The sequence below is a fragment of the Salmo salar genome, chromosome 17, assembly GCF_965601325.2.
Source record: "Salmo salar chromosome 17, fSalSal1, whole genome shotgun sequence".
In the NCBI taxonomy this organism is placed as follows: domain Eukaryota; kingdom Metazoa; phylum Chordata; class Actinopteri; order Salmoniformes; family Salmonidae; genus Salmo; species Salmo salar.
In genome coordinates, this window is record NC_138307.1 from 50,918 (window position 1) to 65,715 (window position 14,798).

Below are 14,798 nucleotides of genomic sequence, written 5' to 3' on the forward strand. Positions count from 1 at the left end.
CAGGTCAGCGAGCAGCATCGGTTGAAAGGATCCAGAGTGTTCTTAAAGGAACAGTTATCCAGGTAATGAAGGATGATGATGACGATCACTGCTATCAAGAGCATATGGACACTGCGTCCGATACCAGTCAGCTGTTCAAAGATTATGAGTGTGAGATACACAACATCATACAACGTCTGAGTTTAGAACATGAACCCATGGATGTGAGCGGTTGTAGTTATACAAGACAAAGACGCATCAAACCCTCACTAAAACGCAGACTATGTCCAAATGTCACATTGGAGAGGAGCTCATATGACCACCCTGTGTGTAAGAAGCAAGAGTGTACGAGTGAAGTAAAACACGAAGCGAACCCTGAAAACACAGTGAAACCAGAGAAGCGAGAAGAGCCTAATCTTCCAGTGAAGATCGAGTCCCAGGATACCCCCGATAACAACAATGGTGACTGCTGTCAACTAAGAGGACAAGAGAATAGTAACCCCTCTGTTGTTAACGATTATAGCAGTAAGCACAGTAATGTCTACATGGTTGACATTGAACTCTGTGAAAATGATCCTAACGCTAGGAGACATATTCCAGGCTACATAGCACAATCACTGATAGACAAAGATGTAAAGCTCATCAATTTAGGATGTGAGAAGCATATTGACACTCTATTGAATGTGTTACAAGTATCTGAAGAGGTGTCTGAGTATGTAGTCAAGGCTCTGTCAGAATATAACACAAGCACCTGTCATTGCTCACAGATGACAAAACTCTCTCAGATACTGAAATGTAGCCTTTTTATATGTTGGCCCCCAGGGGATGAGCACGAGATATATGGAGCGGAAAACAATGACAATTGTGTACATACCATCATAGTATACAGAGAGAACAGGGGCAAATTGTACTACCTGCTTGCTGTCAAAGACCAAGGCTCTTACACATACAATCTTGCAAGGCTACCTTTCGAATCACAGTTCCAGGTACCCAAGCAGGCCTTTAGACACATTTCCGATGGTTCATGTCAAGGTCCAGTCGTTTCCAACCCGATACATAGTGTAGATACTATTGAAACTAGTCACCTTGTACTACACGGTCACTTATAGTTGGATAGTCTTCAACAAATTCCTTACTCAACATTGCAACAACAACAAATTGGTTTATTACATTTGTTTATTTTATATAGGGCAATCCATGTAATATACAATGCTTTTCTTTGAAAATGTAATTTGAAAGTACCATAAAACAGTTTATTCTTTACAAGGTAATATATACAATACAACATTACATTATATGTTGATAGGGTCATAGTATGTTATATGTTGTCTTTTGCAATGGAACATGACACAATAAAAGCATTTCATTTCACAATACAATACTTGCCAATAGGGCCCTTGTTATGGTAACATGTTATTCACACTACTGTATACAGTTTGCTGAGTTTTGTAATGGATGTAGAGCATTCAGAACAGGTGCTAGAGCATCTGCATGTTACATGGCCACAGTCTCCAACCCAGTCCTTGTGACTAGAACATGCATGACATGTAAACACAAAGTCTGGTACTAATATAAGGGGTCTGTTACAGGTGGACTGTGTTCTGCAGATTGGGCAGTCAAGGACACCATTTTTCTTGATCTTTCGTATACACTGTATACACATGACGTGTCCACATGTAAGGTAGCGGTTTGACATTCCCAAACAGCAGAGACAGGTAAACGGGTTGAGGTGTAGCTCCTCCAGCTCATCCGGCTCATCATTGTCATCAGGAGCTATAAGGGTAGACACATAGGTTATAAAACTCGTGTACACAAAAGTGAAGTGTACAGAATGTCGATTTAAGGGTATAGTTACAATAGCTATGTACAATGATCTACTTACCTGTAAGCACAACATTGTGATCTGATTCAAATTCCACCATACATGTATCTGTAGACACATAATGTGGAGACACATACTGGATATCTGAAACAAATCGACCATCTGACTCCACAACGGTGCTTAGGGGTGCCCATTGGTCGCTGTAGTACAGGGCAAGTGGTATACTCTCCGACAGCGAGTCTTCTGAGATGGTGTCAGTACGACTGGTCAATGGCTGTGGTTGTAGATGTACCGACTTGCGAAGAGGCATGGTGTAGGGTCTGTGTCTCAGTACTCTGCCCTTTGTTTTTACTGTGATGTATTTCATGTTGTGGTAGAACGTGTCGACGTTGGTGTCCTGACCAATGTTCTCAGTGTAGGGGACCGTGTCTGCATATATCAGCATCATATTGTGGTTAAACAGCGCTGTACAAGGAGCCATTGCTGACAGTGCTATGTTGGAATCCCAGACGTTGGAGCATACAATCCCGTATGTCTTCATCAAGTCGTATATCCTCTGGGGTTCTTGACATTGCACTGTTATCATCCTGGTTGATGACCCAGTCAGTACAACAGTGACACCGTGTGTTTCCTATGGGTCACACATACAAACAATTGTTAACAAAGGCCTACACAGAGACATTTCATGTTTACCGTAATTAGAATGGTTTAGGGACTTACATGTTGACAGTGCAACTTCGTGGTCGTCAACTTGTCTGCGACGGTCAATCCCTTCCGCATCGTCCAGTCGTACCCTTTCACTAATGCCACTGTGTTACTCAAATGTTTATAGAAACTGAGTCCTGGTTTACTGTCAGTGTGGCCGACACTGTAGGTGTTACTAACAACACCCAACGCGTGTTTGTTTCCCAACAACGTATCCACATTGCCGCATTCCTCCATTATATTGACATTCGGTTCAACCCAGAGATTTTTCATCAAACGTACTAACTGGGTTATGTAGTTGGTAGCCCCTTTAGGTTGAATCTCAATGCAGATAACTGTCAAATGTCTAGTATCGTTGTATGTCCACCTGTTCATATACCACTTTGTGATGTTATCCGTGAGAAAGTTGATGTGGTCCAGTGGGTTACAACACCACCGGATGAATATGGTAAGGTAGACCATAGTATTAGTGCTGAGCAGTAGACAGGCCAGACTGTAATGGCTCAACGTAGTAGCTGAGGAACTTCTTATAGGGGAGCCCCATGGCCTCAACATGAATCATTAGTTCACCCAATGGTGAGGCTCCAAAAGTTGTAGCAGTGAGTGGATGCTCACGCATCACATCACAGCTTAGACATCCGACCAAATGCACCTGCATATGAGAGCACAGCCATCCAACCGAATCTACCCTATCCAGTCCATGTTAGGTATCTATGCTTTTTGTTAACCACTGACACACAGCCCACCCGAATACTGCTGACTCCTCCGACCAAATGCACCTGCATATGAGAGCACAGCCATCCAAACGAATCTACCCTATCCAGTCCATGTTAGGTATCTATGCTTTTTGTTAACCACTGACACACAGCCCACCCGAATACTGCTGACTCCTCCGACCAAATGCACCTGCATATGAGAGCACAGCCATCCAAACGAATCTACCCTATCCAGTCCATGTTAGGTATCTATGCTTTTTGTTAACCACTGACACACAGCCCACCCGAATACTGCTGACTCCTCCGACCAAATGCACCTGCATATGAGAGCACAGCCATCCAACCGAATCTACCCTATCCAGTCCATGTTAGGTATCTATGCTTTTTGTTAACCACTGACACACAGCCCACCCGAATACTGCTGACTCCTCTGACCAAATGCACCTGCATATGAGAGCACAGCCATCCAACCGAATCTACCCTATCCAGTCCATGTTAGGTATCTATGCTTTTTGTTAACCACTGACACACAGCCCACCCGAATACTGCTGACTCCTCTGACCAAATGCACCTGCATATGAGAGCACAGTCATCCAAACGAATCTACCCTATCCATTCAATAAACTACTATATTTATGTAGTAGTAGTAGTAGTAGTAGTAGTAGTAGTAATAGTAGTAGTACACAGGCATATGTTCAGACTGTTGATATTAATGGCGATAATATATCAATTGGAAAGGACAGAAGTGTCACCACCTGAAGCTATTGCCAGACCTAGAACTGAGATTAAAATGTCAACCTAGACTCAATTGGTACAATTGCAAGTAGGTGACCACACAGCTTCCTATGTTACTTTACTTTATAATACATACACACAAAGGGGAAGGTTACGTTATGTGTCCTTGAATGAGTGCTTCGAATACAAAATAAAGTATGCCTTTACCTTATAATTGTTTAGTCCAATATCTAGGTATAGGTACTAGTGTAACGTTACATGTGAAAACCTGGAAATGTTTTAGATCGTACAGTACAAAGGTATTCTGACCTAACACTATGTGCGGCCTGTGCCTCTGACACTTCAGGTTCGGAGGCTCATCATTTGAAGACGGAAAAGTGGTGCTGGTGAACCCTTGTACACATAACCAGGCGTCTATCCCATATAGAGACAGGAGGACAGTCTCGCCAGTAAGGAGGACCAGCCATGTCTGGTACTATAAGCAATGTTCCTAATAACAGTACTTTGTACCACTCAGACAAGAGCCTCACTGACACAGACCTGTGCATATGGAGCGTGGCTATGGTCCTAATAATGGTTGTGCTGTCACTTGTCTGCTGCTTGTGTTACATATATGTACTATGTGCAAGGAAGACAAGATACACCAGACTGCCTTTGATTTCGGTGTGATTCTATTATGTGCATGTGATGTTACTCAGTTGACCTGCTAATAAACAGACACAAATGTGGTTGTTGTGGTAGTGTTCTTTATTTGTGGTCCGAACAAACAATACATCAAGTATACAATGAATAGGACATGTTTTGAAATTGGTTACACAGCTGAAGTGTGTTCATGGACATAGCCTAATGTCACATTTCAGAAGGGCTACACATCCTCTTTCACTCTAGCTGGGTCCCGGTGTCACACGACCATCTCGATCTGTTCTGGTTCTATTCAGATGTACAGGTAGGAAGGAGTAAGAAACAGACAGTAAACCACAGTTGTATGTGTCAGGTGTAGCAAGGTAAGAGGCTATATGGACCGGAGATATAGTTACCGTTGTCCACAACTGGAATCACAGAGGAGGCTGTAGCTTCCACGACATTGCCTTCATACCGGCAGGTCCCCTCGCATCTAATCTCATCACAGTAGCACGTTGTGGGGACATACACGGCGTCATACTGTAGCGAATGTACACGCGAACATGGTGTGTAAATAGGGGACGATGCCCTTTTGCTACAGGTCTTGTGAGTTATCAGCAGTGCTAACCCAAAAACAATCATCAACGGAGCCGCTATTAAGGAGATATTGAGCCAATCGTCCTTGTTGTAAATCCACCAGTAACTACTGTAGTACTCGTCATGGTTGAACATTGTGAAGGTGAGATTGTCCGAACACTGGATGTACTCTACTGTGTTGTCTACGGCTATACACAGGTCATTACCTAGAGGTACAGTGTGAGTGTTGGCAGATGTCTTTCCTTTAACACTTGTTTCTTGCGTATCATCAACATGAAATGTGGTTATATTTGTATAGCACAATGAAGACACAATAACCAATCACTATTGGTACATATGTCAGGTATGGGGTTTATTTCACATATACAAAAAGATGGGTTACATATACATTGACATGATACAGATAACACCTTTCTGTGCTGCGGAGAGCCGTACAATCTGTTGTCACCGGGCATCACTTTGGGTTCTGGCCACTCTGGTCCTTTGCCTCTTTTCAGTTGACGCCGAGGTTAGTTCCATGACAAGGTCCAATTGCTCTATATGTGTCAGGATCAGAGTCATCACATAGACTGCGTGTTGAAAGTGGGTAGAGTAAATACTATCTACTAGGTCGTAAATATCTTTCATCTCAATGACACCATAGGGAATACGATTGTACCCCTTGACAATCTCCCATGACAGCAACAGTTTCACTCGGTTCACATCAGCGTGACTGAGGTTGACCAGTGTGGTTTCCAATGTTGAACGTAGGTTCGAATCACAATACATATCATGCTTAGCCAGCCCTTCAAGGCCGTGCGCTTCGATGTCAGTGACTCTGAATTCAACATGGTGCTTTCGGAGTGTGTCCACGATAAGAGTCCAGGCAACCTCATTGCCCAAGTAGGAGTACATTTTATTCATCAGAGTCTCGGGATATTTCACAAAGTTGTCTGACTTATTCCTCCTAAGCATAATGCGTAGTGATTCTCTTTGTGTACCTTCTAGAGGGGTGTTTCTGTGGTCTTGTATTGTGGCAACCAGCTTCTGGAACATGTCTTTGTTTCTCATGAGGTAGTTGGCCATTTTGAATTTATTAGTCAGCTCCATGTTGTTGATCTACTCTGGTGTCTCTCTGAGCTGTGGAGATGTGTAAGTGTATCTGCCCTATGTGACTGTATATATATATTATTTCACCAAGGTCTATCAGATGGAGAATACATCAAGGATCACGGCTCATATCACCAACCAGGGCTGAAGTGTCCTACCCATGAGGTGTCTATGGGATCTGTAATATCCGATCAGGGCTGACTCAGCAGCCAGGTCTAAGACATCCGATTGGGTCGAATCACCTAAGTGTCTAAGCACTCTGACCGGGGCTACTGTGGTCAACCGTGGCGGATGTCTCCAACCAGGACAATGTAGTGAAAGTGTATAAAGGCTACCTACCCCAAAGATAGTTTGTATTTAACATTGTACACATCTCAACATAGGTTCCTACACAATAGCCACATCTGCAAGACATGGCTGTACAGTCCTATCTGACAGAATGGGACCAATGTTGTCACAGTGACAACTTCAAGCATGTCACCTTGGATAGGTTTCTAGCCATCTCACACAGAGAACTGATGGATGATTACGGAGCATCTTTCGCTACACAACATCGGAACCTGTGCAATACGCTACGAAAGGTGTTGGCGAAGAAACAATTTGTAGATCGGAGGCAATGCACTCCATCTGCCCCAAGGAAAAGACGACCCTTGGAAGTCGACAACTTGTCGTGCAAGATAAAGACCCTATCAATAAGGGATCGAGTGGGAGTCAAGAACCTAAGTTTCAACTGTTCTCCCCAAAGCACAACCCCAAGTGTCTCCAATTGCAAGGAACGTGTCTCGGTTAAGGATCGACTGGGTGTCTCGGTTAAGGATCGACTGGGTGTCCCTATGAGAGCAAGGAAAGGGAGACAAGAGGGACGAGTCTGGTTTAGACCGGTGCACAGGATCCGTAACGGGAACGCAGAGTCTCCAGATACCAGCAGGTCCACCCCTGGAAACTGCAGCTATCGAGCCAAAGGATATCGAGCCGACTTAAGCAGAATCGGCTACCCTGGGTCCGGAGCTACCTCTTTCAAGAACGCTTACAAATGTCGCCGCACTCTGGTGTATGTGTGAATGTATGTGTGAACTTGTCCTTGTGCTGTGATGTTAAAATAAAGAAAGCATAGTCGAACACTTTGTCAATGTCCGGACTTTATTTTGTAATAATGATACATCAACACAATAAACATCATCCAAGGTATACGAAATAGCAATTAGTATCAAACAGAGACAACCTGATATTATTATAACACAGAACCTTGCATGTACAATATATGACAACATAACTCTATTACAAATATTACAAATATAGTCAGTTCAGCCCTAGGTTGTGACTTTGTGTGGAGGATAATAGATGTAGCTCTAAACTCAGCCGTTTAATAGGCAGAAGAAGTTCAATTGTCATCAGCCAGCAACATGAGCAACATTTGATTCAGGTAAAACGGGTACCCGGTCTCCTCTTGTTGGGTCTCAGATGTCAATGGCCATGTGTAATCGCTCTCTGGCCACACCATAGTCCACGTGGGATGTATACTCTGGAGCTGGACTCCCCACTGCGAGTGGTGTTTGTAGAAGCACTTTGAGCCAAAGTGGCAAGTACCAGGACCTCGATCATAGTATCGACACGGTTTACTTGCAAGGAAATCTTTGTAAGTCTGTATCAGTTTCAGCTTGTCCTCTTTATCTTCGACCCATTGATCACTCGGGATGAAAAAGTGCGACCTAGTTCGGCACTCCGGGCACAATTTAACGGTTTTGATATGGTGAGATGTCACCGTTCTCCACGTGCGGATACACTCCAGGCAATAACAGTGGCTGCAGTTGGGCAGAATTCCGAATCTGCGCTCCCTCGGATTGCCTTTTTCAAGCACCACCTCCAAACACACACCACACACCATGTCGCCACTGCGCCGGGTGGCACCGGTGGGACCAGCGGCAGCCTCGATGCTTGACGTGTCGTACTCTGTGTTCTGTCTCTCCATCGGTATCACCTCACTCGCACAGGCCATCGCATCTGGTCTAGTGGATGCTGCTGCTGCTACCATTGCAATCTGTGGTGATTAGCCTCACTGAGGTCGTCATCCCCACTGTTAGTGTTCTTAAAGAAACAATATCCTCCAAACACGGGCCGTGTCTCCAACCATTCTAACTCGGGGACTGCTATTGTAGACTGTTTGATATTACATATAACAATGACTGTTTATTCAACCAGGTTAGCTCAGGGAGTGATATTATACAATATTTGCTATTACATTCAGTGCCTTGTAGAGGCTGCGTTGTGTCATAAAGGTGTATATATATACTAAGGACCGGTACTATGGTTACGTGGTCTACTCACACTCACACACTCAATACTCCTCCTCACTGTCAACGTTTGAGTCATAACACCCATTGCTAAACAGATTCTTTGGTTTAGGCTTAGTACTTGGACCCCTCATGGGCTTCCTATCGGAGGAATCACTAGCTTGGTGCTCAGTCAGAGCTGGATATAACTGTTTGGCGGTGCATTGCAAAGCGAGGCGTTGCTCCTGTGGATTGGTACAGTCAACCCCTCCATTATACTGCCGGACATGCTGCTGTGGCCGAGCCTGAAGATGTTGCTGCTGGGGATACAGATGATTCTCTAGAGGTTGAGGTGAATGCTGCGGCTGGGGAAGGTACTGAGGGAACCCATTCGTGAAGCTTCCTTCTTGGCTAGGTGGAGCTGAGGGGAGGTTTGTAGACACTGTAGACAGGAGCCAGCTCCTGGGTATATCGCCTAAGGGAAATGTTTTCATCTTGGGCTCACACAGACCCATGCGGCTCATGCGGTTACTCATCATACCCTGCTGGTTGTATGTCGTCGGGCCAGCTGAAGTGATGCAGTAACGAAACAACAGATATATGTAGTATCTGGAGAATTTGCCAGGCTCTGATAATATCGGATCAGGGATAGGTGCTCCGCTGCGCGCAGTGCTACAGCATTCCATGTGATGGAGAGATTCCACATCACCTCTGGGTATATACAAGGTATCTGCTCTCTTCCACATATCTCTCAAGACCTGCAATGTCATCTGGAGAGTTTCTCCATTCTTCAACCCACTGTCTTGGAACAGACCCGTAGCTGGCGCTCCTGCCACGATCAGGCACTCAAACAGTGATACGGAAGCGTGTTCAGAGAACACGATCTCTCTACGAGCTGAACCGTTCATCTCCTATTTACTACACCTGATGTGTTACAGATCAGTAGCCTATGTCATAGATGTCAGGACTATCGAAAGGAAATGGCCCAGCTAAGGCGCCAAACCATAAGCAATGCCGAAAGGTTGCTAGGACTGGTAGAGCGTTACAATTTGTTTCACGTTAAGACCTTGTGTTATAACGATGTTGAAAGCGTGCTGGCGTGGATTGGGGTAAACCCTGACAACTTCACCTTCAGACAGAACGAGGACACGGTAACAGTTCTCAACAATGTTATCACAGAGCATAGTCTCACAACTGTCGGAGTGGTGAGCATCTCAGACGAACCTCAGCTAGAGGGTAAGGATCGCATAGTGGTATACATAAAACGAGACTCCGCACCAGCGACCGTGTGCAGTAAATACGACTCAATCGTATTGTTCAGGGTGATACAATGCAGTATGAGTGCCCCTTACTCTCCAGAGCTGAACAAGTTGATAAGGGAAACACAGACCGTAGTCCACAATCGCAGGACGCCCATATTCCCGACGTTTGCGAGTGCTACACTTGAGGACCTCCAAGCAATGCCTCAGCAGGAACATCCAGTGATAGATGGCTGCTCGAATATGAGCTACAAGACAACTACGCCTAGGACAGCCAAAGTGACTATAGACAAATTTGGGCGAATGTACAAGCCTCTAAGCCCTACCGAAATCGGCCGTAGCTGGAGCATCTACGCTAACATATCAGGGCCGACGGGGTCGAAATGTGAATTTGACATAGAAGACTTGGTGTCCAGACCGGACATGGTGCTAGGTCGAGGAGGCTTTGGGGTGACCGTTAAAGTTAACGATCACCTAGTTGCAAAGACCAACCTTTTTCCGGAAATGGTGGACTGGAGTGTTCCTTTCATAGACAATGAATTTAGTCGCTATGCGCACATTGCCTCGCAGGTGGAGGAGGTGATGATCGGCGTGTCAATAAAACACCCCAACATCCTCCGCACCTTCGGAGGCTTTTGGTGTGACATGCCAGGCTACCAATTGGGAGGTAGAGCAGTTATAGTCATGGAACGAGCACTGTTCTCGCTACAGGAGTTCATGTGGCGTATACAAAACCCCTCAGTAGTCCCCATGGTAGAACTGGACACTCTCCGAGGGCTTGAATACTTGCGATCGAGAACCATCCAGCACAGGGACTTCACACACAGGAACGTCTTGGTTTGTCACCAGCCTGATAGAAAGGACATACCCTTTGCTTTCAAGATCAGCGACTTTGGCACATCATGCAACTTCTCTACCCCAGATCAGCCTCGGGGCAACCGCACTAACATGGCCCCCGAAGTGCTGTGGTGCTTGAACTCAGCAACGGGGAGCGACATATTCAGCTGGTACTGTGTGATGTGGGAGTTACACAGCCGCTCGCCCTTGTTCCAATACAAAGGTTCGGACCAAGAATATTGTAAGATGACATACGCTGCCAATCTATCTGATATGGTAGGGGTTTACAGACCGGACGACGATGAGAATTTGGACATACGCTACATGAGATCGATAAGCGCTAGCTTTCTCCAAGCTAAATACAAACACACAAGGCCCAGCGCAAGGTCTATACGCAACAAACTCTCTGCCATTGGCTCCAAGATAGTGGACAAAGCTTTTGTCAACATGGGAGTGCTATGCATTACTCTGTTTCCTCAAGAGAGATGGTCTCCTTCCACACTGCTTAATCTCAGACGATACCAGTGTTTGGCGCTAGATGTCAAGGATGCTCAGTCCCCGGCCACACAGATGCCCTTGTCCGTACAGGTAGGGAACTATAGGTCAACCGACATAATAGTGGCCAACGACTGTGTCCCCAAGGACCTTACTACACTTGTCGAAGAGAGATCGGCAACACGATTCCCGGTTACAGTGATCGGGTCCGATCACAAAGTGTACTACGGAATAGACCTTATCAGGTTGGCTCCTGATCTTATCCAGCCGTACAGTTGGTACTCGAGCAAGGTCACGGAGCTCGAATGTCTATACAAGAGCAAGTATAGCAAACGCAAGGTTGCTGAAACAGACAATCAGTCCGAGGTCAGACCTTCCAAGATGGCTCCCGGGGTGTACGTAGACCGTCCAGACGTGGGTACTTCGAACCAACACTGTCCACAGCAGCAGCTTCATCCTCGCCCCTCCGTCATAATAGATATGAAACAGACACGCAAACTGACAGATGAACTTCATCCCGTCCAGTCCAAGGAGGCTTACGGTATGGAAAACTCAGTCACCCCTGATGAGGGGCACGTGTCAAGGGATGTATCGCTACTGGATTTGAATAACCTTGAATGGAGTGATACGTTGGCAGACATTTTGAGCTGTAGCAATTTGGGTGATGAGATAGTCAACAATGGCAATTGCAATATAGTGTCTGTGGGTGATAACTCTAACAAGGCTCTAGACCTCACCATAGGCCAAGCGGGAGCCAGTGTGAACAACCTCATTGTCTGCCCGTCCCAGGGGCCTATCATTGAAGCCAGTGGCGAGGATGCATCAAACCCACCCCGTAGCACACTGGCCACAGTCAAGGATATCGGTGATGCTACACAGGGTAGGGTGAATAATATGAGAGGCAAGATGATCACGGCTCTAGAGCTCACCAAAGGCCAAGTGGGAGCCAGTGTGGACAACCGCATTGTTAGCCAGTCCAAGGGGACCAGTACTGACGCTAGTGGCGAGGGTACACCGAAACCACCCAGCAGCATACCGGCCACAGAGCCAGCACAGGATATCGGTGACGACATAGAGGATAGGGTGAGTATGAGAGGCAAGAGGATCGAGGGCGAGATAAACACAACCATGGTCATTCTGAAGAGTACCAACGAGAAGGAGATAGCACGCTTCAAAGACTGCGTGGTTATCCAGTCACAGAGCATGACCCAAATGCACCCTCTTATATTTGCTGGTCCTAGAGATGGATTGTGTAAGTGCTCTATGAGCAAGGATGTGTTCATCTTCCAATATGCTCAGTTGTTCGATGACTGCAAGCAGGTGTTTAACTGGACTGTCGCAGACTCACCTAACTCGGTATACGCCTTTCTGCTACAAGTCTTTCTCACGCTCAAGGTGGCCCTAGATACGAGGTTGCTACCTACTCACATGACAGAATGGAGATACATCCTTATCGGCAAAGGAGCTGTGATGATCGACATTGTCCCTTATCTGAGCAGGAACTTCAACAAGCCATCGTCCTCGATGTTCAGTGACCAATGTAAGAACTTGACCAGTCTCTGTGCTACTATGGTGGCAAAGCACTTACCCGACTCGAACCTGTGCAAATGGCTTTGTAATCTCAGTACCGGCACGTCTACCTCGCAGGTACTGACCGACTCGATCGAGTGGTTGAGACAATTCAATAACGGAGAAAGGACAAGTCCACACCTCTTAACTCTACTCGGTAGATACTTCACGTTCAGAGATTACACATCCGAAATACCAGACTGGCTAACATACTTGGGTGAGAAAGAAGACGCTCGTAATAGAAGCTGCGGCAAACTGCTGGTATACGGAGAACCTCAGCCTTACAGAGGCAACCAGACAGCAGAAGGCCCAGGCGACACTAAGCTGAGTACACTGGTTAGGAACATAGTGCTAAGGATGAGGGTGAAGATATTCGGCTCATCTAGACTCGAAGTGACGACATTAGATTGTACGCAGGGTTTGACAAAGGTGACTCTGAACGTCTCGGCCCTCTCTGGGATTGCCAGGATAGATCAACTGGACCGGTCAACAGAGTTACTGACTGACAACGGTAGCTGTTTCACACACGACTTAGTGTCCCAGATCGAGTCCAAATGGGCCCCAGTCATATTGTTCACAAAGTGTAAGCGACAGGGACCCGTGCAGGAGTTCACGCTCAACTATTACAAGATGACAATACTCATGGTTCTAATGAGCCTGGAGGGGTCTGCTGTGTTATCTCTCAGAGAGCTGTTCAATGGCGTGACGACATTCAGCGTGACCGAGTACTAAATTACGTAAAGTACTAGATAGCCTTAACTGCTGTCGACTGTGTCACGGAGGCATCTGTGTCGTTGTTCTGCCAAGGGTGATTGAGCTCCCTGGCCCACATTACACTATGCGCGGCTTGATCAATTACGGGGCTTACTGCAGCATCAACAGCGTTGTCCAAGTGCTGTGTTGGACACGTGAGCTGCGGGACCTCATTCGACTGGTCGATGATCAAGATCCCCGGTCTCCTAATACGGTGGCAGTGAGGCTGAAGTGTCTCATCTACGATATGACCAAAGGCAACATGTCCCCGTGTGATCCGAGCTCACTAGTGTACGCAATGACATTGTACAGAGGAGCCCCCTTCGATGTTCAGGAGGACTCAGACGTGGTCTTCAAGTGCATCATCAACGCTCTAGCAGACGACTGTGGGATATCTAAGAGGATAGGTTCTTTGTGGGACATTGAGAATGAGGACCGTGTGCGCTGCCTCCGTTGTAACACAGTCCAGTCCACACTCAATAAGTCCAACACGATCACAGTGTTGATAGGCGATAATCTCCCCACAGAGCTGCAGGACTATATCAAATTGTACACTGACAACACGTTCACCACCTGTGACTACCGTTGTACACAATGCCACACAGGAACTCAGATTGAAATCACCAGCAAGGTAGTGACATTGCCGCAGGTTGTGTGTATGAGGATCGAACGTGTTAGGAACATTGGCAGAGATACCACTGATATAGTCAAGACAGGCACAAGGTTTGCTTTCCCTGAGACACTGGACCTGAAATATATCATGAAAGAACCTGAAGCTCCGGTAGCTACTGTATACACGCTGTACGCTGTTGTAGCCCACCGTGGTACTCACTACTGTGGACATTACACAGCTTATGTGCGAGACGACAACGACATTTGGTATCTCGCAGACGACTCTCATGTCAGAGTGTGCTCTTGGGAAGATGTCAAGTCAACTTACGAAGCTGGATCTATGCTATACGATGGCGTAGCCTATATGCTCATGTACCATAAACAGCTACCCCACTGTGTGACATGAAGGATCTGTACATATGTAATATTATATATCAGTATGTACATTGTATTTCCTTGTTGTATCAACTAATAAAGGTGCGATGCAAGTACAATTATAAGCGTCCAGTGTTATATTATAGAAGGGCTATAATTACATGCATGCAGGTGAGGACAGATGCAAAGACAACACACAAACAGATCCTGATGCATGTACAGTGTTTAGCGCACGTTTATTATCTCATACAAGGATGGGTATACATTTCGGTATAGGGCAGTCACACAGGTTAAAACATTTCCATATCAAAGTAAAGACATTGGTATCATTTCATCACAAGATACCTATCCAGGGTATTGACAA

The 14,798-nt window shown here is 45.9% G+C and overlaps 1 protein-coding gene across 1 annotated transcript; it reads left to right on the top strand.

The window, feature by feature from the left end:
* Nucleotides 1–13,532: 13,532 nt before the first annotated feature.
* On the top strand, nt 13,533–14,465 carry LOC145861459 (ubl carboxyl-terminal hydrolase 18-like). Its single transcript, XM_082964373.1, has one exon. It carries the CDS (start codon nt 13,533–13,535, stop codon nt 14,463–14,465), a length of 933 nt encoding a protein of 310 aa, XP_082820499.1.
* Nucleotides 14,466–14,798: the final 333 nt, after the last annotated feature.

What these genes read in the sequence shown, in the direction of transcription:
- LOC145861459 (XM_082964373.1), top strand. Translation starts at nt 13,533, where the DNA reads ATGCGCGGCTTGATCAATTACGGGGCTTACTGCAGCATCAACAGCGTT.